The sequence below is a fragment of the Artibeus jamaicensis genome, unplaced genomic scaffold, assembly GCF_021234435.1.
Source record: "Artibeus jamaicensis isolate MK-2021 breed Jamaican fruit bat unplaced genomic scaffold, CSHL_Jam_final scaffold_1283, whole genome shotgun sequence".
Classification (NCBI taxonomy): Eukaryota; Metazoa; Chordata; class Mammalia; order Chiroptera; family Phyllostomidae; genus Artibeus; species Artibeus jamaicensis.
Window position 1 is genome coordinate 11921078 of NW_026522028.1, and position 26230 is coordinate 11947307.

At 40.0% G+C, this 26230-nt stretch overlaps 1 protein-coding gene and 1 non-coding gene across 3 annotated transcripts in view; both read left to right on the top strand.

Moving 5' to 3' along the window:
- The window catches only part of APOO (apolipoprotein O), a 53788-nt gene extending 30494 nt beyond the window's left edge, over positions 1–23294 (top strand). Inside the window, exons 6-9 of one of the 2 annotated variants that reach the window (XM_037142950.2) lie at positions 5029–5120; positions 9403–9480; positions 19134–19199; positions 23189–23294. In XM_037142950.2, the coding sequence (XP_036998845.2) occupies positions 5029–5120; positions 9403–9480; positions 19134–19169 (206 nt within the window). In that variant the 3' untranslated portion in view covers positions 19170–19199; positions 23189–23294. The remainder of the gene's footprint in view (positions 1–5028; positions 5121–9402; positions 9481–19133; positions 19200–23188) is intronic. The other variant, XM_053655839.1, reaches the window with a different exon arrangement.
- Positions 6176–6310, top strand: LOC119047525 (small Cajal body-specific RNA 3). The gene has a single exon (XR_005082159.2). It is a non-coding gene; the product is annotated as a small Cajal body-specific RNA 3 (non-coding RNA).
- Positions 23295–26230: the final 2936 nt, after the last annotated feature.

Genomic DNA, 26230 nt, shown 5'->3' on the forward strand with positions numbered 1-26230 from the left:
CCTTTGCGTATGTGTGTGTGTGCTGAGAGCACGGGAAATCTCTTCTCTTAGTAAATTTCCAGGATTCAATATTATGAACTGTATGCGCCCTACTACACATTAGATCTCTGGATGCATTCGTCCTATGTAACATCTGCCCATTTTCCCACCTCTCTGCCCCTGGTAACCACCCTAATACTCTTATGTATTTGATTTTCTTATTTATTTATTTATTTATTTATTTATTTATTTATCTATCTATCTATCTATCTATCTATTTATTTTATTTAGTTATTTTTCAAGTACAGTTTTTTGTCTATTTCTCCCATCCCAGCCCCCCTCGCCCTGTGCTCCCTACCTCCCTCCCATTTCCACCCCCCTTAGTTCTCGTCCCTGTGTCCTTCCTATTTGTTCCTCCAAATCCCTCCCCTTTTTCCCCCCTAAATTCCCTTCCCTCTCTCCTCTGGTCGCTGTCCACTTGTTCTCTATTTCAGTGTCTTTGTTTTTATTCTGCTTGCTTGTTTGTTTTGTTGTTTAGCTTCCTGTTAAAGGTGAGATCATAGGGTATTTGTCTTTCAACACCTGGCCTATTTCACTCAGCATAATGCTTTCCAGTTCCATCCATGTTGTTGCAAAGGGTAGTAGCTCCTTCTTTCTCTCTGCTGCATAGAATTCCATTGTGTATAAGTACCACACTTTTTTGATCCATTCATTTACTGACGGGTACCTAGGTTGCTTCCTGCTCTTGGCTATTGTAAATTGTGCTGCTATGAACATTGTGGTGCATAGGTTCTTTGAAATTGATGTTTTAGGATTCTTAAGATATAATCCTAGCAGTGGAATTGCTGGGTCAAATGGTAGGTTGATTTTTATTTTTCTGAGAAACCATACTGTTTTCCATAATGGTTCAACCAGTCTGCAATCCCACCAACAGTGAACTAGGGACTCCTTTTCCCCACAACTTCTCCAACATTTGTTGTTTGTTGCTTTGTTTATGATCGCCATCCTGACCGATGTAAAGTGGTATCTCATTGTGGTTTTAATTTGCATCTCTCTGTATTTGATTTTCTATGTGTTTGATTTTTAAAGATCCTTCACGTTGGTGAGATCATGCAGGGTTTTTTTCTTTCTGTGTCTGGATTATTTCACTTAGCACAGTGCCCTCCAGGTTCATCCGTGTTGTTGCAAATGGCAGGGTAGCCTTTTTTTAAGGCTGAATAACATTCCATTTTATATAGACACCACAATTTCTTTATCAATTCATCCATTGTCAGACACTTAGGTTGTTTCCATGCCTTGGCTGTTGTGAATAATGCTGCAATGAACTGGGAATGCAGATAACTCTTTGAGATAGATTTCATTTCCTTGGGGTATATACCCAGAAGAAGGTTTGTTAGGCCATATGACAGGGTTTCTGGAATATATCTGCTAAGGTAGTCTGCCTCAGTTGATGGGGATGAGTGACAAATGGCATCTCTCTGGGAAGAGAGGTGAGTGGATGATCAGTCAGAGGAAATGGGCCCAACCAGGCCACTTGTGGGGGCAGGTGGTTGTCACTTACTATCGTTGCCTTTTGGTGCTCCCCCCAGCACTGGCAGCCAGGGGTTCCCCTCTGGCAATGCTGACAGCTACAGCTCAGACTCCTGGCTTCTTGGGGGGTATGAGCATGGAGATGGCGGAGGTAGAGGTTGCACTTCCTTCCTAACATTCTGGGGTTCCCAGCTCATTGTATGAACCAGTAGGAGCTGAAGGCCCAAGAGCTGCTGCTTATCGGCTTTCCCTAGAGGAATGGAAAGTGGCAGGTTGGCAGGTTTGCTGCCCTTCACTTGGTCCTCACCTGTGTGAGCTTCCCAGGTGCTTAAAGCTTCAAGTATACAGGTAGGGTCCCAGGGGAACAAGAGGCTTTTCTCCTTTGGAGTGATTATGTCCTTTAAATCAAGACGATGGGACAGGGAAAGAAACATTAATATATTAGGAGTCTACATTGATAATATTTGTATTCTCTTCTGCAATACCCATTCCATCTTTGGGGATTTGTCTGTTTAAAGTTAAAATAAGCAGCACTTACACATTATTCTGTGTAAGTGTTAGTAACCTACATTGCACCAGCATCTGTACGTATCCCACGTACAAACTTTGTCTCTCAGTGGAGACTGTTTCTCATGCCAAGTCCATTTCAAGTGTATTTTCCTGTTTTACCCTCCACCGACCTGTTTTCTCAACCGCACTCTGAGGTTTCCCCCTGATTCCCGTCCTGCTCAATTCCCCCTTCCCGGGGCTGCACGTCCCCTCAGGTCTGGACTGAGACTCCACACAGCTGCTGTCTTGGGACACCGCCTCACTCTTCCTTGGATTCGGCCCCCTTTTCCAGTTCCATGTCATCATGTCCTTGTTTTGCTCTGCCGTGCTGTCCAACTACATGCTTAAGTCACTCCCAAAAAAGCCTATGTTGGAGGTAAACCTTCCTAAAATTACTCTCTATCCTCATACCATGTGATAGTTTGGTTGGGCGTATAGTTTGTTTCCATCAAGACTTTGAAGGGCATGTGTTCTAGCATCCAGAGTTGCAGATGTGAGAGTCACCAGCCAGTCTGGCAGTTTGATCCTTTTGAGGTGATTCATTTTTTTTTTCCTGGAAGCTTTGAGGATCTTCTCTTAATCTCCAGTGCTCTGAATTTCTATGATGCTGTGACTATATATAGTTTGTTTCCTGGTTGGGCATTTTGGTGGCTTGCAGCCTTCAGCTATAGGAAGATGTCTATCCTGTATTTCTTTGAAAATTTACCCTCCTCATTAGTGATCTCATATTAGTGATCAAGGTATTTATTTATTTATTTATTTAAATTTTTAAAAATTTTATTTAGTTATTTTTCAAGTACAGTTTTTTGTCTATTTTTCCCATCCCAGCCTCCCCCAGTGATCAAGGTATTTAAACTGACCTTATATGTCCCTTATATTTTCTTGATTACTTTATCTTATTCCTTTTGATTTTTTTACTCAGTCATTTCCAAGACCTCTTTTTTTCTCTGAATGTTCTTAGAGCTCTTTTTTTTCTTTTAGTGTAGTAGCTTCTTTAATTTATTTAGTGATACTTAATTACAGGTTTAGTTTTGTTTTAAACTTCTAGTTCCAGTAGGGTCATTTTTTTTCCTTCTTGCTTATCTTGATCTTGTCTTATATTGCAGGCTTTCCTCAAATAAATAGTGATCCTTAGTTGTACATCATGTTTAAGAAGAAAGTAATTGAAATGCCAATAGGAATTTTTGTGCATAGATGGGGCTTGCTGGCAGGAAGATTTTACCTCAGGGTGAGCTGAATGGACAGTGACTTTAATATGGGGGGTGCCTACCCTCAGTGCCCGAATGAGGAACGCTTTACTCTCATGCACTTACATGTATGTGTACACACACCAGTTATCTTGGTTCTCAGCACAAAATTCATGGCATTTCTCTAGAAATACCCCATCCACTTTTAAAATTTTTGCCTGGAGGGACACCTGGCCATAGGTAGTTTTGCACTGGGATGCTGTGGGGGGCGGAGAAGGCCAGCTGGTCCATGCACAGGACTTGCGTTTATAACCCTGTCTTGATCCCTGGTTGCCCTGTCCATCCTCCACAGTGCCCGCCATCTCTGGGCTGCTGGGACATTCTGCTCCCTCCTCCGCTGTAGCCCTTCCTCGGGACTTCAAGGTTGTATGTCCTCTTGCTTCTGTCCACTCTCCATTTAATTTTTTTATTAAAGAGAGGAAGGGAGGGAGAAGGAGAGGGAGAGAAACATCAATGTATGAGGGATACATTGATCAGTAGCCTCTCGCATGGTCCCAACCGGGACCTGGCCCCTGCAGACCAGGCATGTGCCCTGACCAGGAGTTGAACCACTGACCCTTCAGCTTGCAGGCCGGCACTCAGTCCCCTGAGCCACACCACCCAGGGCCACTCTCCAATTTCTGAAAATTGCCCCTCCAATGGCCCTTGCACATATTTTCTCTTTGTTGTGGGTTTGTCATCTGTATTTTATTACTGTACTATTATTATCATGGAGTATTAGAAACGAGAAGGGAGGAATACTTGTGTTCATTATGTAAATAGGAAGCCAGTTTTCTATAAAAAGAACATAAACCTTAGAAATCAAAATAATGGTTTTTTTTCCATAACAATCTTTTTTCTGTTTCCTTAGAAATGGTGGTTCTCTTAAACATTGTGCTGATGAAAGAAGCCAGTTGCAAGGACCACATGTCATAAAATTCCATTTATATGAAATATCCAAGGGGGCAAATGCTTAGAGATAGAAAGTGGATTAGTGTTTCCCTGGGGCCAGGGGTGATGTGGGAATTGGGGGTGACTGCTCATGGATGTGGGGTTTCTTTTGAGACTGATGAAATTATTCTAAAATTGACTGTGGTGATGGTTTGCACACCTCTGTGAATACACTAAAAGCCATTGAATTATACATTTTAAACAGGTGAGTTGTATGAATTGTATCTCACTGAAGTTATGAAAATGTGGCAGTTCTTTTGGATATGTTTGATGTTACTAAGTACATTCTATGTCAATCTAGGACCGAAGAAGTCGGGTTTTTTTTTTTTTTTTCCGGAAAGAGAGAAACATCGATTTGTTGTCTTACTTATTTATACATTCATTGGTTGATTCTTGTATGAGCCCTGACCAGGGATCAAACCCACATCTTGGCGTATTGGGATGGCACTGACCAACTGAGCTACCTGGCCAGGGCCCCAAAGAAGTCTTTTTTTAAAAAAAAGATTTTATTTATTTACTCTTTAGAGAGAGGGGAAGGGAAGGAGAGAGGGAGAGAAACATCAGTGTGTGGTTGCCCCATACGTTCCCCCAACTGGGGACCTGGCCTGCAACCCAGGCATGTGCCCTGACTGGGAATCGAACCAGCAACCACTTGGTTTACAAGCCCATGCTTGATCCACTGAGCTACACCAGCCAGGGCCCAAAGAAGTGTTATTTAGTGTTGGATATACAGGCAAATTGAGATGGTTAAGACAGAATCATCTGACAGTGTCCACAACTTTTTATTTAATAGGTTCTAAAATAAAGAAGCTGGTGTATCCACCTGTTTTCATGGGAGTAGCTGCCTCTCTTTATTATCCACAACAAGCCATCGTATTTTTCCAGGTAAGGGAGACCAAGTAAGTTAAGATGTCCCTTATTCTTGCTTATGTGTGTATGAGTTTACTGCTTTATTTTAATTTAATTTAGTTTTATTTTATTTTACAGCTTTTATAATATTAGACTAAAATTTGTTTGCAAATATATATGAGCACAGCAAATTTAAATGTTTTTCTTCACTATGTACCTAAGTTCTGGCCCTCCTTCCAATCATGTCAGTGGTCAGAGAATGCACACTAATTTGAGTATTAATAAAAGAAAACTTAAGATACCTTTTTTTTTTTGTGCGTGTTGACATGGAAGCATAGAGATTCAAATTCCAAAGTTGATAGTTATGGGTCATTCTCAGTCCAGGAGTACCTGATCACAACCTGCCTTCCTTGGGTTGTAGGCACAGGCCTGTACTTGACCCTCCATGCCTTGTCTGTGTCCCTGGAGCTGGCCTGGCCTTCCTTGCTGGGCCCTTCAGGGAGCGCAGTCCCCTCTGCTGGGATCACCCTGCTTGGGGCTCTCAGTTGGCTACTCCTTTCCTGCCCTTCAGGCCTCAGCTTGATGGCATCCTAGTGAGTAGAACACACAGTGGCAGGCGACATGGCTAAAGCTGATTTCTTAGCCAGCTCGAGCTGTCATAACAAAACACTATAGACTGTGGGGCTTAAATAACAGACATTTATTTTCTCCCAGTTCTGGAGAGTGGAAGTCTAAGATCAAGGCGTCAGCGAAGTTGGTTTCTCTTGGGGCCTCTCTCCTTGGCTTGCAGATGGCCGCCTTCCCACTGTGTCTCACATGCCTTTTCATTGTGTGCACACATCCCTGGTGTCTCGTCCTCATTGTACAGTGACACCAGTCATATTGGATTAGAGACCCTCCCTTTGTAACCTCATTCCATTTTAAAAGGCCCTATCTCTAAATAGAGTCACATTGTGGGTTAAGGCTTTACCATGTGAATTTGGCAGGGGACATAATTCAGGCCATAATAGCTGGAGCAGCGGGTCTCAAAGTATGGTCCCTAGACCACCAATATGAGAATCTTTTGGGATCTTGTTAGAAACGCAAATTCTCATGGAACCTGCAGGAACTAACCATGTGGACAGATGAAAAATGTATTTGTCTCCAAATTGCAGTGATCCTACATAAGCATGGTGGCTTCTGTCCGGCTTAGGACAGCTGAGTTTGATCCTCTCCCTCCTCACAGGCTTTAAAACCAGCACTGCAGGTACTACTTTCCCTGCTGCTTTGTTTACCATGTCTGCTGATTAAGGGTTCTGGGTTATGAAAAGGCAGCCAAGTGAGCTTATTTCTGCATCTACCCTAACTGTTTTCTGAGGTGTCTTATGGTTTTTGAAAATAGGAGTCCACTGTGCTGATTGCTGCTAACAGTTAGGGTCAAGTTTAAGGTGCTGGAGTTGATATGAAGGGTTTACTTAAGTTAAATTGTACTTGATCCTGCTGAAATACACCTGCAGTGAAGAATGAAAGAAAATAGAAACTGCCATGTCATGTCTGTTCCAAAAGTCATCATGGGTTTTGGATTTGTTTTGAGGATTTTTTTTTTCTTTTACTCTTTTCCTCCTTTACGACCTTTGGGACATGGGAATACCCAGTGAACACCCCCTCATCAGTGTAAATGTACAGACTTTGCTACTGTTGGTGGTGGGGTTATCATATTTTTGTGATAGGGAAACACATTCTTTTGGATACAATAAATAGCAAAGAAAAGCTTTTTTGACTTACAAAAAGGAGTGCACATTCTCAGGCCCCAGCCCAGACCTACTGACTCAGACACTGAGAGTTAGGGTTCCCTCCCGTTTCAGCGAGCGCTCCAGGGGATTTCAATGCCTCTGACATTTGAGGCCCCCTGATGTAGACTGGATTCCTTCAGGGCAGTGCTGTCTGGACTTGGTGGGACTCTAGACACAGAGTTCCTGGGAAAGCTGGCAAGAACAAAGCAGACTATAGGTTTTGAGTTCCTGGACAGCTTACGGGAGCAGGGACCAGTTGCCAGAACTGCCATAGCACACGGAGACCCGGTCCTAGGAGGAGCAGCACTGCCGTCACCAGAATTGGGCTCTGAGGACTCTAAGCCAGACTGCCGGGACAGTGAGCTCCCTGGAGACCTCGTGACAAGATTGAGTCTAGATTCCTGGATCGTGCTACAGTTGTAGGTGGGAGCCTATTGGCTCCAGCTGTGGGAAATGGATGGCTTTGGTGACAGTCACCAGTGAGATCTCTTTAGCGTGGGCTTGACATTGTTTACAGTGGTCCTGGAAGCAAATAGTTAATGTTCCTCCTCCTGTTGCAGCACCAGCTCAGGAATAGGGGATCATCTAGGTCATAAAAATCATCTAATGTTGTGTTAAACCATTATGGTTTAAGTAGTAAGTGGATAGGGTGGGCATGGCTGCTGGTCGAGAGGCATAGGTGGCTGCCCCCTGAGTAGAAGTCTTTTCTAAATTTTATATACATATGTTGGAAGAGAACTTCTGGGTCCACAACCAAGGTAATAGGATGCAAATCTGAGTTGTATTGTAATGTGTTTTTAAAGTCAATGGGAAGGAGTTTGGTCTTTTATTTTATTCCATGGGCAAGCCAGAGCAAAATAATTAACTTTATTTTCATTGGGTATCAAACATTAGTGATCTGTTTGGGATAATGAAAAACTTTCAGAAATGGTTAGTGGTGATGGTTGCATAACATTATGAATGAATTTTTTTTAAGATTTTATTTATTTCCAGACAGAGGAGAAGGGAAGGAGAAAGAGAGGGAGAGAAACATCAGTGTGTGGTTGCCTCTCGCACACCCCGTACTGGGGACCTGGCCTGCAACCCAGGCATGTGCCCTGACTGGGGACTGAACCAATAACCGTTTGGTTTGCAGGCCCGTGTTCAATCCACTGAGCTACACCAGTCAGGCTGAATGAGTTTTTTTTTTAATGTCACTGAGTTATACACCTAAAAATGGTTACAATGGTATATTTTATGTTAAATATATTTTTCCAAAATAAAACAAAACAGACATCAGTGATTGAAAAAGATTTTTTGATGTCATTTGGTTCCTATTTCACAGTTTAATTTTTTGTGTGTTTTTTTTTAATGACTACTGTGACTTTGGACAAACCTCTTAATTGCATACATTCTATTTTCTGTTCAGTGGTGTTTGGATAAAAGCATTGTAAGAAAACTGTTAAAATGACAGTCAATGTTATTTTCCTTTCCAAAATTTCTAACAGTGAAAAACAGTGCCATATATGAAGTAAATGCTCAAAATGTCTCCCAGTAGGTCCAAGAATCATGTTCTAAGAATACCATGTTCTAAGAACATTTGGAGCAACTGGAAGAATATAACTTGTAAGAACCCAGCATGTTGCAATGACCAGCGGATTTACTAGCCCCATGACCTTAGACAAGTCACTTGGTCTCTGATTATTTCCTTATCATATTTGCCTACTTATTGCACAGGGTTGTTATATAATAGAGATGATTCATATGAATGTGCTTTGTAAACTAAAATGCTATGTATGGAGAAAATGTTATAAAAATTAGGAAGAGGAATAATAACTTTTCAGAAATTTGAAATACTGTCAGGTGGAAGAGTAATCAACATCCTTGGTTATAACTAGGACTAATGAATGCAAATTACTGGAAGCATTTTTTTAAAAGAAAGCTTAATACTTACCAAAAAAAGTTTCCAACCCTTAAAGCTAGCTAGCTGAAGGTAGACAAGTACTTTTTCAGGTAGTAAACCTCCCACCCCAGAATATTCTCTGACTCTGGGACCTCAGGACGTTGTAGAAAAGATTTTGGATTAGGAGACAAAATCCCTGTGGAAACTCGAAGACTTTATGTTTTGGGGGGACCTGGGAAAGCTGAGAGCATCTTCATTGGGTTCTCCAGTTTTTTGCCTAAGTTCCTACAATGAATGATTTTCCGCTTGGCAAAAATGTGACTTGGTTGGCTGTTATGTGCTAGGCGTGGTCCATAGAGTTTCCAGAATTTCCCATCTCAGCAGTGATCTCCTACATTTCTTCCTTGAAACTGTGAAACTTTGGAATATATACATGATTGATAGATTATTTTAAATGATAACTGTACATAATCAAACTATTTTTCTTCTTATTCTATCCTTATTCTTTTTATTTACTTATGTCGCACAGTTTTAATGTATATGTCCCGAGACTTCTATAGTCATCGTATGCTCGTATAGAGTTATATGAGAAAAAGGAAAATTCTCTTCCTTACCAGTCATGCATGTACGGACTAGCAATGGATCTTTTATGTTTTATTTCAAGGTCAGTGGGGAGAAATTATATGACTGGGGTTTACGAGGATACATAGTCATAGAAGATTTGTGGAAGAACTTTCAAAAGGTGAGGATTCTTTTTCATTACCTTCCTTTTGGCTTACATACATGGTTTCCCTAGGATTTTGTAAAATTTTTGATAACCTGTTGCTCAGTCTTGCCTGTCCTGTTTATTTGTTACACCTCTCACTCAGATTCTCTGGTGACCCTTAGTGGGGGAACAAAAGGTCGCCCTACTTTTGCTTAATGTCAGCAGGGCTGAGTAAATAGTAACCGTCAGATGCATGCCACAGCAGTCTTAAATCATAATAGCCACTGTATTGTAGTTACAATTTACTCAAAGTATGGCATATTATGTGAAAGTTTTTATCAAAACTGGAGGCAAAGGGAACATAACTATGCTTCTAGGCAAAAGACAGATAACTAAGACTGTTCTTGCTATTTCATTTATCATAAGTGCCTGTTCTTTCCTTTAGCAATACTGTGTCTCAGCCACAGGCCAGATTCTCTGTGCTGACTGAGGGGCCGAGAGGCGGGGGGAGGAGGTTGTGTGACCGACTGTAAGGGGGTGTCCTCTTTTATCTCTTCCTTCTCACAGCCGACTAGTTGATTGGATATTGTTTGTATTTGCTGGAATTTTCTTTCTTTCCCTGATAAGGAAGAATGAGTACAGAACAAGGCATCCTCTGAGCACTCAAGAGGCACAACTCCCTAAGGAAGAATTAGAATCCTTATATTAACGTACCTTCTACATTGTAAACTTAAAGAAGTTGATTTAGACTCCTGCCATCTCAAAACAGAATACTCTTTTAAAAATATAAACAGCTCTCTCAAAATTAAAATCTAGAATTTGGAGCTGGAATTTGGAAGTAATATTGGAGAATAAATTATAAGCCCTCCTCATTGTATACGTAAGTAATCTCCTATTGATATCTGAGCTGGTTTTTGTACTGATAGTTTCTAAAGGCATTAGTCACTATTGAGCCTATTTAAACTAACTCTTGAGGAGGAAGTTCTGTATTAATATCAAGTGCCTTTTGGCAATCCATTTTAATGAATAAACACGCATTGTTTTACTTCCATTTCCCATATTTTCTTTGGAGGCTTCCTTTCCTGTTTAAAAAATTCCTTAAGTCCACACTGAGTTTTATGTGGAAAAGAAAACACTAGTGTCAGGGAAGCTTTACACAGCCCTCGAAGGAGGCGTGGAAAGTGAAACTCAGCCATAGTCCTGTGTTGCCTGTGTTGTCAGGCAAGGCACATGCGCACCAAAGCCAAGCAGAGGTCCTGCCGAGTGACCCCCCCCAGCCTCTCGCTCGGAAATAGTTTGCTCTGCGCTGATTCAGCCCTGTGCACAAGCAATGGGACTCTGGTTGGAATGCAAGTTAAATAGCATTTTATGATGATTCGAAAACATTAGATTTTAAAGCCACTCACATTTATTTGCATGCGTTTGGGGAATAAGGTAGTAAAGATGTCTAATTAGCTCATGGTTGCTCTGCATTTTTCTCTCCTCTTCCAAGCCCCTACCCTTGTCAGAGTCCTGAAGAACTCAGTGTTCTTTCATTTGTTTACTCTCAAAGCATACTTTTCTTGTCTGTTCTCAATAGAAGGTAATAAAATCAATGTTGACTACCTAAACAGTTAGCACAAGTTTTAAATGAAAGATAGCAGAAGGCTCTATTAATTCAAGATTTGATATTCTTAAGATTTCAGAAATTACTTTGTGGTGAAATGCCATTGTTTTTTTTTTATTCCCCTGCCCTGCCCTCCTCTTTTGGTTTGTGAGTTTCAGTGATTTTTTTTTTTTGTTTATGGGTTTCTTTGTTTCTTTTATTCATGAGAACAAAGGTTTAAACTGTCCTGAAACAGGAATCTTTTAGGGCTCAGGAACTATCTCTTTGAAGGAAATCGAGAGACACTTCATGAAGGTGATTTTTGTTTGTTTCTTAACTTGTCTGAAGAATTGTTTTCTAGTCAGGCTTCAGTGATCAGTCTCTATTAGATGCAGTTTAATTCATAATTATTTATACTATAATGGTGTAACAGATATACATGATTTAACTTTGTAAGCAGTCAAAGAAATTTGTAGACACTCTGTTTAAAAGAAGGCCCAGGAATTTTAAGTGGTATGAATGATGGCTCAGTTCTCAGTTTTATTGTTTCCCGTGAGCTATATCCTTAAATAAGTTTGGGGCATTTTTCTACTCTGCCACATCCTGTTTCCCGTTCAGAAGTGCTAAGTGTTTGCACTGAGTCCTGTACCAATAAAGTTTGGATGAGGTTGTCTTTCAGTTTAATCATTGGTTAGTTAAGAGGAATTTATGTGCTTCAGCTAAAGTGAACTCTCTCAGAACTGCGAAGCAAAGATGAGTGTATCCAGAAATATTGTCATCGTAGGGTCTAGGGTTTGTTTTTCTGTGAGATAAAAGAACATATAATGTACAGTTGACCCTTGCACAACACGGATTAGGGGTGCCGACCCCCCACACAGTCAAATCATGTATAACTTCTGACTTACCGCAAACTTTAGTTATCCTTTGGTATTTGTGGGAGATTGGTTCCAGGACCCCCCTCCCAAGGACACAAAAATCTGCGGATGTTCAAGTCTTCTATTGAAAATGGTGTAGATCAAGGCTTACAATCATCCCGCACATCCACAGACACCCATCCTTGGATCCAAATAGTACAGGAATTTATTGAAAAAAATTACACGTAAGTGGACCTACGCAGTTCCAACCTGTGTTATTCAAGGATCAACTGTATACATACAGTATAAAATCAATATAATGACCACACATATAGCAATCACCCATCTACCTTTAAAAATAGGAAATTACCATGCATTTTAAGTTCTCCATAGGCCCCTCCATGTCCCCAGATTCTTGTTTTTGATTCCCTTGTTTTTCTTTAAACTTTCTTAGTTTAACCACATACATGTATATTCTAAAACACTGCAGGTGAGCTTGCCTTTTATTTTATATATATATATATATATATGAAAAACAAGTATAAAAGGCAAGCTCACCTACAGTGTTATAGAATATAATAGAATATTAGAATAGAATAGAAAACACCATAGTTGAGCTTGCTTTTATAATGTAAACATATATCAAAACAAATATGCCTGACTGTTGTGGCTCAGTGGATTGAGTGCTGACCTACGAAGCAAAGGGTCACAGGTTCGATTCCCAGTCAGGGCACATGCCTGGGTTGCAGGCCAGGTCCCCAGTTGGGGGTGCATGAGGGGCAACCACACACTGATGTTTTTCTCCCTCTCTTTCTCCCTCCCTTCCCCTTTCTCTTAAATAAATAAAATCGTTCAAAAAAGATACATGACTTAAAAAACAAATAAATACATAGAGCTTACCTAGAGGAAGTCTTTCTATGCATATTACTGTGTAACTTTTGTTCCCTTAACATTACGTTTGTTGGTTATGTATGGCTGTAGTTTATTCATTTTCACTGCCGTAGAATATTTGTATATCTTTGTGGGAAAATGCCCATGTCATTGGCTAGTTGGGCAGTTTTCATTATATTGTTGTTGCAGACAGACCTGGGAGCATTTTTGTGTATGTGTCATGATTTATTAAGAGTTTGCTAAGGCTCGGATTCCCGATACATGGGGCCTGCACATCAGTTTTACTAGATGGTGCCAAGTAAGCTTCCAAAGTGGTTGTTCCCATTTTTGCCAGTCTGCTGGCTTTAAAATCATTTATGCATGCATGCATGTACGTGTGTGTGGTTTTACTTTATTCCCCCAATTTTTATTTTGAAAAAAACCCCTCAAAACTACAGAAAGTCACCCCAAGAGTACAATGAATATACCTTCACTTAGATTCACCAATTAATACTTTGCTACATTTGCTTTATCTTTTTACACATGCGTGGGTGCTCACACACACTTGTATTTTATTTTTCTGAACCATTTAAGAGTTAATTGTAGATATCATTGCACTTTCAGCATGCATTTCTAAAGAACTTGTCTCATATAATCACAGTATTGTTATTGTACTGAGGAAAATTAACATTTCATTGTTTAAATGGACATTACCTAATATATAGTTCATATTCACATTTCTCCAGTTGCCCCAAGAATGTGCTTTCCTTCAACTTATTTTTTTTTATAGCTGAGGGAATTATTATAAGGCAGATACCCTTGTAACCATCATCTAGGACACACACACAAAAAGAACTTGTCTAGCCACCCAGGACCCTCTGCACGTAGCCCACCCTAATCACAGTCTTCCTCCATCTAAAGATACCTACCATCCTGACTTTTATACTAACAACTTTATTCTCTTCTTTATGGCTTTTTCACCTAAGTATTTATTCTTGTCACTTTAGTCTTGCCTGTTGTTATTCTGACTTCATATGCCTTTTAAAATCTTTTTTTGTTGTTGTTGCCTTTTAAGTCACTTTTAATCTATAGGTTCCAAAAAAAAAAAATACCTGGCTGGTGTAGCTCAGTGGATTGAGCACAGGCCTGCGAACCAGAGGATCGAGGTTCGATTCCCAGTCAGGGCATATTCCTGGGTTGCAAACCGGTTCCCTGCGGGCCAGTTCCCAGCGGGGGATGCACGAAAGGCAACCATACATTGATGTTTCTCTCCCTCTCTCCTTCCCTTCCCCTCTAAAGATAAATAAATAAATAAAAATCTTTAAAAATTAAAAAAATAATAATCTATAGGTTCCCCTTCTCTCCTTTTATCTTTACAATGTATCTGTTAAAAGAACCTAGCATGTTGGACCTGCAAAGTCTCCAACAGTTTGAGTCTTGCTAATTGCACACTCGTAGTGTCGTTGAACAGGTTCCGCTCTTCTCTGTGTTTTCTGCAGATTGGCGGCTGGATCCAGAGGCTGCTTAATCAGGGTCACATTTGATCCCATTGACAAGGCTATGTAGACACATAAGTCTGGTTTTTACTTTGATATTTTGGTGTTAGGGCTGTTGATGCTTGCTCAATGCCTAGACCCATTGGTTCACTGGGCTTGGAAAATGGTGTCTTTTTACTTCTGTCATTTTATTTTCACATATTAGCTGGAGTACTTGAATAAGGAACCACTTTCCCTCATCTACACTTACCCAGTTATGGGAAAGACAGGATGAATGCTTGATCTTTTTAATATCTTATTTAGACCATTTTCTTTTCTACTAAGTATTTTATTTTTTAGGAGGGGGGAGAGAGGGAGAGGGAGAGAAACATGAATGTGTGAGAGACACATCCATTGGTTGGCTGTCGCACCACCTGGCCCACAACCCAGGCATGTGCTCTGACGGGGAATCAAACCTGCGACCTTTCAGTTTGCACTTTCAGTTTGCAGGTTGGCACTCAACCCACTGAGGCACACCAGCCAGGGCTCATTTTTGTTTTAATGTACCTTTCCTTGATTACTAATGAGGTCAAGCATCTTTTGACATGTTTATTGATTTCTTCTTCTTGAAGTGCCTGTTCATTTCCTTTGGCCAGGTTTCTATATGGGTCATTTTTTCATCTCAATGATTTATAAAAGTTCTTTATTTTTTTTCCCTAGATACTCATTTTTTTGGTCACATGTTTACAAATATCTTTTCCCAATTTGAGGCCTGTCTTTTCAGGTTTGGTGTGTTTTGATGATCAGAAGTTCTTAATGTAGTTGTTTTATTGATTTTTTTTTCTATTATGGTGTTCACTTCTTAATTGTAGGAGCTTAATGAAAGCATGGGACTATGTATTGATCGTCCATTGCTAATTTTTTTCAGAACAGTTTCAGTCCAGCGTCAGAGTATCAGAGATGCAGGCTAGTTGTGGGTGTTAGGCACCAGGGTCACAGATTGGACTTGTCCTATAAATAGCCAAATACAGCAGTACGTCCCAGGAAATGCCATGTTTAGTTTTCAAGAGGTTTTTAAAATATGGAACACGTTACTATCAGAGAATTGTAGAATGACAATTAGAGTCCAACAATAACTAAAAAGAAAAATCTTAATTCTTCAAAGGACAGGAAAATACATAAAGAAATATATAAACCCATTACTAACATGAAAACTGAGCGGAACTTCTGAAGCTGAGCTGATAGTTGCATTCAGGGCCTTGCTGGCTCAGCAGGAATATGAAGGGGAAGCAGCAGTGAGCACTCTGAGCAAATACAGCCTGCTTTCTCTTCCTCCATTTAAAAGTTCCGTGACTTTCTAAGCACACTCCACTTTAGCTGTGTTATGTGATTGAAGTGATTTAAAATGACCATCTTCGAAATAAGCCAGTCACAAGAGAAATACTGCATATAATTCCACTGACATGAAGTATTAAAATAGTCAAGCTCATAGAAGCAGAGAGCAGAATGGTGGTTGGCAGGGCCTGGAGCAGAGAGAAATGGGGAGGGAGGTTGTTTAACTGGTATAAAGTATCCGTTATGCAGGATAAATCCGCTCTAGAGATCTGCTGTACAACATTGTGTCTGTAGTTAGCAATACTGTATTGTCCACTTAAAAGTTTGTCGGGAGGGTAGAGCTCATGTTAAGTGAGCTCTACCCACAATAAAATAAAAATAAAAATATTTATTGTTCTCCCCACAATAAAATAAAAATTAAAATAAGGGCAATGTGGCGAGTTTTCTATCTCAGCTAGAGTGTAAACTATCTCATTATTTTATATCATATGTTCAAATAATATTTTATTTTTAAAAGTATTTCTTTTTAGAGAGAGGGGAAGGCAGGGAGAAAGAGTGGGAGAGGAACATTGATGTGTGACAGAAATATCAATCTGCTGCCTCTCACGTGCCCCCAGCTGGGGGCCCGGCCTGCAACTCAGACACGTGACTCAACCAGGAATCGAACTGGTGACCTTTGACACCCAGCTTACTGAACCATGCCACTCAGGGCTGAAAGAATATTTTAGGTATATTGGGTTAAATAATGTATTGATTGCTAAAAAAAAAACCCAATAAAACCCAGCATATATTAAAATTAGGTCATAAGGAGAATGACTGAATTATAAAATATTTTCAATAAAAATTTTTTGTCCGAAAATGCAGAAAGTTAATTTCTGGCTTGTTCTAAATCACAAACTGTCTTTTGAAGTCAGAATGTTGTGTTTTTTTTCCTGAGATCATTAAGGTTTCTGCCAAGAGAGATCTGATTTGTAATAGGGTGGATGGGCTCAATATTTCTTTAGTGAGATATTTGACTGTCTTGTTTTATTATACTATAAGTGATATGTAACCAAACAAAAAATTTTCCTAGCAACAGAGTTGTTTTCCTCAACCAAAAGAATGTTTTTATGTGCTCATTTTCTTAATGTCCAAAAGATTTTTAAAAGCCTATGAATTTCACAGCTTATATTTTTGAGATTGTAATTGGGCAGGTATAGATAGTAGACTATATAAGAATATCACTAAAAGTACTTGGCAAACATTATGTGAAAGTAGTTCAGATCTAAAGTATATTTAACTAGATAGAGAACCACATACTTTTTTTTTTAATCCTCTCCTGAGAATGGATTTGTAAACTGATTTTAGAGAGACTGGAAGGGAGAGAACCAGAGACAAAACATCAGTGTGAGAGAGAAACATTGATCAGTTGCCTCCTGTACTTGCCCCATCTGGGGACCAAACCTTCAACTTGTTTGTGCTATGATGGGTAATTGAACCCATGACCTTTCAGTGCACAGACGATGCTCCAGCCAACCAAGCCACACTGGCCAGGGCAAAAACCAGATAGTTTTTATGACAGACCCAATTGTTGGACTTGGTTATCTCACTTATCTCCATAATTCTCTTCTTGTTCTTCGTTAATTGCATATCCAAATGTAAGAAAAATATTGATTGATTTTAGAGAGTGAGACAGACAGACATTGACTTGTTGTTCCACTCACCTATGCATTTATTGGTTGATTCCTGTATGTGCTCCGATTGGGGTTTGAACCCGCAACCTTGATGTATCAGGATGATGCTACAACCAATCAAGCTATCTGGCCAGGGTCTACCCAAACTTATTTTATACAAGCATTTGAATACTATGTGTTAGGAGGTCGTAAGGATATTGTGCCCTGATGCAGCTTATTTGTTAGTGAAGGATTCAAACATGAGCGAAAGAGTTACACAAATCAGGAAGCTCATGGGTGCTATGAATGTGAATTAAAGGTTCTTATCTAAACCAAAGGGTAGCAGACAGGGGAAAGGCTTGATCTAAAGGATGAGTAGCATTTAGCCAGGCAAAAATTGGGATTGGTCAGTCTAGGTCAAGGATGCATTTTGCAAAGGTCTCCCAGGAAAGAGCTTAGCAAATTGGAAGAGCAATAGCAGGAAGGTCCCTGCGATTGTGTGTGTGTGTGTGTGTGTGTGTGTGAGAGAGAGAGAGAGAGAGAGAGAGAGAGAGAGAAAGTGGCTCTGGAGGAATAGAGTAAGGCACACAGGCAATCAGTCCTGGAGAACTCTTTTCATAGCAACAAGTAAACATGATCCATCAAGCAGTACTTACGGCCTTGTTGCCCAGAACTCAGTTGTCAAGTGGATATGGTTTCTGGATAGGGAGACTATATAATTTATCATCCAAACTAGGATACTCTAGAGCAGAGGTGTCACACTCATTTTTACTGGGGGGGGCCACATTAGCTTCGCGGTTGCCTTCAAAGGGCTGGGTGTCATTTCAACTCCTTAACAGTTAGGGAGTCGTTACATTTATACAGTCCTAAAATTATTTCAGCCCTTTGAAGGCAACCATGAGGCTGATGTGGCCCCTGGTGAACATGAGTCTGACACCCCTGCTCTAAGAGAGTAAAAGTGGGTACTATGAATTATGCAGGGACAGTGGGTATAAACCAGCATAACTTGGACAGGCCAAGATGTATAATCCCCATGCTTAGGGACCAGTTCGCAAACATTCCAGTAAGCCTGACGTTGCCTAGAAACCATGCTCTGAAATGACAGGATTAGTCACATGTTTCTGCTCTCTTCCTCCCCCGACCCTCTCCTTCACGCATGGGTAACTCTGAGAGAAGTCCAGCAGGAGAACCCGCACCAGTCCAGACCACAGAATCGCAGCCCCATTGCCCACTGAACGGCAGCCTGGTGTTCTTCAGGTTGCCGTCTCATGAGAGCTCAGATCCTTGATGACCTCAGGTCTTACCAATGTGTTCTAAGAATTAAAGTCATAAAGAAATATAGGAAAGAAAGTAAGGCCTTACACATTTAACACATAAACTTCCCCCACTAGAAACTTTGCTACATCACTTCTCATGGATGACATGACCTAATTATATGTTCCCAGATGGTGGCCAGGCCGAACGGGTGTGGTCCGATTATAACCTCTTTCAGAGTAAACATATTTTGTGATTTGGCCCCTATGGTGGACGGTAGATCCACAGCAGAGTTCCTACAGGACGCACCCCATAGGTGTAAAACCTTCTTTAACAATGACTATGGCATGAACTGGTAAAGACGTCTTTTCACTACTGATTTGATGTTTTTAATAGAATCAGCTGTTTGCCTGACTCTCTATAATGAGAGTTGATGGAGCGTTATTTCCTGCCGTCTTCTGTACCTAAGTCACTCTCTAACGCCTTAGTATTGATAATTCCTTAAATTTACTGAGAAATGGGTTACTTTGCATTATAATAGTATTTAGTCTTTGTATCAGCCAAATGCTGAAGACTGGCACTTTGAGATGTTCCACCATTTCTTTACAAGTTTCACTCTTTCTTTTCAAGCTGTACTAATATTCTTCCTTTTTTGTTTTATAAGCCCGGAAATGTGAAGAATTCACCTGGAAATAAGTAGAATACTCCATGTTCTGCCCATTTTAATCAGGTAAAGAATAAAAACCTGTGGTTATTTTTAGCATTGTTAGCACTAGCTCAGAAGAGCTATCTTTTATTAATTAAATTTAATTCTGTAAAATAATTATAACAGTTTCAACTTTATGTGGAAACAGAGTTAGGATGATATTTCATTCCATCTTTAATTTATGGGTTTAAGTGCCTTATATAACACACTTATATAATTGTGTTTGTTCCTGAGATGTACCCGGGTTTTTTAGACAAGCTAGAACTTGACCATTGTGATTTATAATTTCAAACAATTGAAAAATGCCATTATTTCTTAGGTTTATTTTTTTTCAAACATCACTGTAGTAAGTATACTTGTACTCATCTAATAGTCATTCATTAAATGTTTATTCAATGTATGGCTGTGGTAGAAAAGTTCAAGATCATATGGAGATACTGTTGTAATTGACGTAGGGAATTTGTAGGTATAGTTCTTCTTTCTTTAAAGATTGAGTAACCCCAGGCTGGAGAAATTTAGGATGATAAGAGATGAAATCAGACCGTCGGTTTGATTCCTTCTCATCTTATACTCAGTTCACCATTTATTTTCATTCATTTGTTTAAATTTATGCATTGAGTGCCTGCTAAGTACAAAACACTAGTTAATAATATTAATATTATTTTGTGACATATTAAAAAGTATAGGGTAGCACTTGTGATTTCCTGGTAATTAGACTATATTTAATTTGGAAACAGTCTAAATATTCAACTGTAGGAAAAGGACTTATCATGGTCCATTCATAAAGAGGAATGTCACTATGTTTTAATAATATTTAATTCCATGGGAACATGTACACAGTTATTGTTAAATGGAGGAAATAAAAGATAGTACAATACATTGTACTATCCCTATTTTAGAGAGGCTAAGGACCAAGAAATAAAACAGAATATTCAAGTGGTTCCCCCTTATCCATAGCTTCCATTTCCATGGTTTCATTTACTTGTAGTCAACCGTGGTCCAACAGTATTACATGGAAAATTCCAGAAGTGAACCATTTACAAGTTTTAAATGACACATTCTAAGTAGTGTGATGAAATCTTATGCCGTCCTGCTCTGTCCCACCCAGGACATGAATCATACCTTTGTCCTATGTTTCACACTGTACCTTTTCGAGAGACCACAGTCACACAACTTTTGTTACAGTATATTGTTCTATTTTATTGTTGTCATTAATCTCTCACCGTCCCCAACTTACAAATTAAACTTTATTATACATATGCCTGTCTAGGAAAAAACATAGTATATGTAGGGTTTGGTACTATATCCACAATCTCAGGCATCCACTGAGGGATCTAGGGACGTATCCCATGCGAATAAGGGGGACTGCAGTATACATCTTGTCACAGTAGAATTATAGATGATTTTTGTATTTTTCTTTTATATAACTCTGTATTTTTAAATTTTACAATGAATATGAATTTTATAATAAAATTTATATCAGCGTTACATTTATTGTAAATTATGGGAGCTATTTAAGATTCATGACAGCCTCAGGTTTGAGATATTTCTCTCTCAAGCTGTCTTCATATTGTTGGAGCCCCAGAGAATCATATAATCTTTGAATTTGAGAGGGGTCGTCTGGCCCAACTCCCAGCCTCAAGCGTGTGTTCCCACTTTTCACCTCCTCTGGTAGAAAGCACACCTCATAGGGCAGCCGTCTTGGGATCGTTCTGATTTTTAGGAAGCTGTTATTTATACTAAGCGAAAATGTATCTCTTTATAACTCTTCTACACAATGGTCCTGACCCTGCGTTAGGGGTCACAGAAAACAAATCCAGATCCTCTTTCACATCACAGCTCTTCGTACAGTAAGCCTAAATCAGCAGTTCTCAAATCTCATTATACACACAGATTACTTGGGAAGCTGATGAAAAGGCAGAGGCCTAGGGCCCATCCCAGAATCGGCATTTCTGGTGAGTGGGGCCAGATATGTATCCCACGTGCTGTTAGAAGAGAGACTAGAGGTTGCACAGCAAGGAAGACACACCTGTCCTCCAGAGACTTGACTTTGACTATGGTTCTGTTTCTCTATGGGGACAATGAGACATGGAGTAAAGGGAAACTATGTAAATATCTATTTCATTTTCTAAAAGTATTGTGGATCAGAGTTCAACTTACAGTATACATGACCTTGATTTCATTCCTTATGTTTAGAGCTTTATTGGCATTGTGGTTTTGCATATACAAGTGATGCATATTTATCGGAAAGAAAATTTTTTAGATAAATATTTTTAAAAGATTCTGTTTATTTATTTTGAGAGAGACAGGGGAAGGGGGAGAGAAAGAGAGGGAGGAAAACACCGATGTGTGAGAGGAGCATCAGTTGGTTGCCTCTCACACGCCCACCCCCCCAACCAGGGATCAGCCTGCAACCCAGGTATGTGCCCCAACTGGGAATAGAAACCAGCGACTTTTTGCTTTGAGGGATGACACCCAACCAACTGAGCCACACTGGTCAGGGCCTAGATAAATATTTTTAAAGCATTTTTCTTTTCTGTTTTTTTTTCTCCAGAAGAAATTTCTGTTAATATTTTGTTATATCATTCCAGACTTTTTTTCCTATGTGTAAATATGCATCCATATGTGCTTTTGGTTTTTTGACAGAATGAGGTCATGTTCCTTGTATTGCTCTACAAGAACACTGAAAGCTCCACGAGGGCGTACACTGCAATTTTATTATCCCAGCTAAAGAAGTGAACACTAATTCCTTAATATCACCTACTGTCCAGGCAGTATGCAGACTCCCCTGGTTGTCTCACTAATGACTTTCTGCATTTGGTTTATTTGAATCAAAATCTAAACAAGATCAGCCCATTGCGTTTGACTGACAGGTCTCATAAGTGCCTTTTAAGCTGTAATAGTTCCTTCTCCCTCATTTCCCATTGCCATTTATTTGTTGAAAACCTGGGCTTACTTGTCCTTAAGAATTGCCCACGTTGTGGCCCTGGCTGAGTGCATCCATTTAGTGTTATTCTGTTTATCTCTTGAGTCCTCTCTTCTCTGCCTTTCCCATCAACTGATGGATCTGAAGGCTTAATCAGATTTAGGTTCAGTTATTTTGGTAATAATACTACATAGACAGTGTGCTGTGTTTAACTATATTGAATGAATGAACTTGCCTTTCTTCACTTAATATATTGTGTACATCTTTCCCTGTTGATACTTACAGATCTATCTCATTCCTCCTGTAGCTGCATAATAATTGCCTAGCATGGACCACCATGATCTATTGAATCCTCACTAGTACAGGCTGTTTGTGGTTTGTAGTTTTTAGCAATGCAGTAAATCTGTTGAACTGTTAGAGAATTCCAAAACAGATTAATAAATAAACTGAGATAGAAAAGGTAAGCTAGTGGTTTACATGTTTAAGAATTTTTGGTTTTATCTTAAAGAGCCAAATGAGTAGTCACTGGACTCTAAAATATTTATAAACCTTTAATGGCTAAGTAGATTCTTTACATATTAGGAAACGGCATTATGGAGAGGAGCCGGTTTAGCTCTGGTATGTCTTCGGATTACTGGGTATCTCCTTCCAGAAGAGAATGATGGGGTGACATGAGGAAGGGTAGATGTCAGACTGACAGTGATATAATCATGTTCTCCTCCAGCAGATGGGCGGAAATGTAATTGTTTAGTTTTCAGGAAGGGAAAGACGTGGTGTTGCTGTGCCATTTCGGCCTTTATTTTTTTATTTATAAATCCGTCCTTGCAGTTATGCTCAGTACCCAGCCAGTGGAGAATCTGAATGTAGTCTCGATGAAACACGAAACCTTTCTGGTATTTGGTTTACCTGTCTATAAAAGAAGAACAATTACACTTTTCTCTTGCTCTGTATGATCCTCACGGTCATATAAGGGTAATGTAAATATTTGTTATGATTGCTCTGTGTAAAACTAAAGCATCTTGAAAATGCAAAATTTTAGAGTTGTTTTCATTTTTCTGGCACAGATTACTTCATTTTTTTCTTTTAGTTATAGGTAAACGTTGGAAACTCCATACACTAAACCAGTATTTCTACAGAAAAATGGAATAAAAGTCAGTATTGAATGTAATAAACTGGCTCTTCTTCAGGAAAAACATACCGGGCCTCTTTGTTATCTTGGGTGATGCCATGCTACAAAGGGACTAATCTGGGATCTTTTCACCTATAGATAATGTGCAAGCCTTAGGACTTCTCGTTCTCATGTTGCTATTTATGTACATAATTAAAATTCCAAGTTAAAAAATGTTGTCCTGCTTTTTTCCCCCAATAGTACTGAGTAACAGTTTAGGCGTATCTAGTGCCAGTATGTATGGGGTGATGTGTGGTGTCTCTAGGTATACGTGTGTGTGTGTGTGTGAGTGTGAGTGTGAGAGAGAGAGCGAGCATATATGTATGTGAAGGTATGTGTGGCATGCATGTGTGTCTGTTCATGTGTATAGCATGTTTGTGGTATGCATCTGCGTGTACCGTGTGTGTGTGAAAGAGAGAAATGGTAACTCTTAGAGCAGTATCAGCTGGCAATCCACAGAGCCCGTACCCCACAAGAGAGTCGAGTTGACAACAGCAGCTCCGGAGCCAAGAGACAATGCTTCGATAGCCAGCACAAGGAAACAAACCTGTAAATAATAGTCTGTCTAACCCTGATTAGAAGGCATGCAAAAGAAAACAGTGACTGCGAATCTTTGTGTCTCGTTGCCTCCCAGCTCATACACAGCTTCTCTGTCTTCAGTGCCAGTGGGAGATACATAGTAAGTACAAGGGGGGACCTTCAGAAAACCAGAATTATTTTCTGGTTTTATAGAAAATAATACAGACTTCCTAGGTGAGTTTTCTAGGAACCCATCTGTATCCATGTACCAACCAGCTGGTGTCATTGTCAAAGGCTGCACTTCTCAGTGAATTTTTTTGGAGACTCTTGTAGCACGTTTGCCCATTTCATGATGGGTAGTTTACAAGCGCACCTGCCCACACCATGCTGAGTGTTCAGCAGTTTTCGACCAAAAACCGCATGAACCCCCATGCCTCACCCTCCCTATTCACCTGATCGCACCCAAAGTGACTTTTCTTTCCCTGATGAGGAAAGTTCTCAAAGGGAAACATTTTGCTGACGTGGAAGAGGTGAAACAAACAAAAAAACAGTAGAAGCACTAAAGGGCATCAAAATGGACAAGTTCAAAAACTCTTGAGCGGTGGAAAACATGTCTTGATAGGGGTATTGCATCAAATGAGTGCTTTGAAGGTGACTGAAGTTTAAACATGTAAGAATAAAGACACACTTTTTTGTAAATAAATTCTGGGTTTTTTGGGTCCTCCCTTGTTTGTAGGCTCTGTCCTCTGCCAATGCGGGAGTGCTAGGTGGCGGTGTGTGTCGGTTCTCTGTCCCTAGGCTTTATATTCACCTCTGTGGCCCCTGAGTGCGCAGCTCAGTGCATAGCCCACGTGTTCCCAGTACTGGTGGGAGTAGCAGGGGCCTCTTGACTTGTCCGCCAGCCAGGAAGGATGGTGGGCAACAGGATGTGAAAGAGAATTGAGAATCTCCAAATTTCAATCACATTTGGAAACTAAAAGTCATCTTTGTATTCCTGTAGCATCAATTTGATTCCTAACTGTGGACCTTCCAGAATTGATAGCAGTTGGTAAGATAACAATATGCAAATGGAACATGCACATGTTAATAATATATTTGATAGATTCAAAATGGCTGAAAATGGTGCCTGCATTGCTACAGGATTAATGAGCCAAAGCACCCTTGTCACTAGAATAATCCTGCCAGTGACCCAGTGGCCAATCATTTCAGTATATTAAAACTGTGCCTAAATGATAATATCATTATATTATCTCATCATAATACCTCAGTATATTATTATTCCAGGCCTTTCTCATTGGCTTGGCTTTCTATATCACCTCCAGAAAGTAGAGAGTCCACAAGTTTCCTCATTGGTGAGATTACTTGATCTAGAGAAGATGAAGAAATGGTCCATGTCACAGCATGCTCTGGGGATCGTTAATCAAAAGGTATTTCAGTGCCTCCTAACTAAGATATTCCCCTTTTTAGCCCTTTATTCAATATTGAAACATTGCCTTAAAACCTCTTAACCTCTCCAAGGGGCTGCAGGGGTGGGAGTCCAGGACCTGCTTCCGGTGGTACCTGACCCACATCTAGGACAGCGGGGGACTCACCTCCTGGCCAGTGTAACTCGGTTACCCTTTGTATTGTACTGTGATCTTTGCCTTTTGTGACTGTTTGTACCCAGTGCTGCCTTTTTATACTTAACACTTTTTGCATGCCTTCCATGAACACCCAGCTGTAGGGAATATAACATTTGCATGTGATACTATCTTGCATTTCTCCAGCTCTTGATGCTTTCTGGAGTGCTGTTTCATACCTTTCCTTCCTTGGCTTCTTTCTGACCTCAGTGTGCTTGTACTGTTTTTCTCTGTCCCGAGGTAATACTCCCTTACTTAACATTTACACTCTTATTCTATTTCTTATGACCATTTCCCCTTATACAACTATAAATCTCAATCCCATTTATCTGTAACTTAGTCAACATGATGCTATTTGAGTAACTTAAGGGGGTTTGCAGGGAACGTTCTGTACCATACAGAGTGCTATCGACTCATCTCAAGTGACAAATGTGGTGTAGTCTGTTCTGTGATGTGGTAGTTGGAGTCCTAAGAAAAGTTACTTGGCCAGAAACCAAGATTTAAAAGCAGTTGCTTCGGTGGGGATAAAAGGAGTCGGAGCACTAAAAAATGTCTTCATCAATCTTATCACCTGTGTCCCCTTGGGGGACAAAAATCAAAACAGTAGCAGTACAATAGGAAGGGCCAGGCACCCGGGGGGTGGAGCAACAGGTGCCAGGGCTACTGGGTCAGCAGTTTTTGTCCTGAGTGTGGTTGGATCGCAGCCCAGTAGTGGCCTGTGTAACGGATCGATGATGTCATATCCAGGTGGCCTCAAGAAAGTTTAAAGTTGAGGCAGAGTGCCTGTGTTCACAGATACAGATGGAAAAAATGTGGCTTGCTT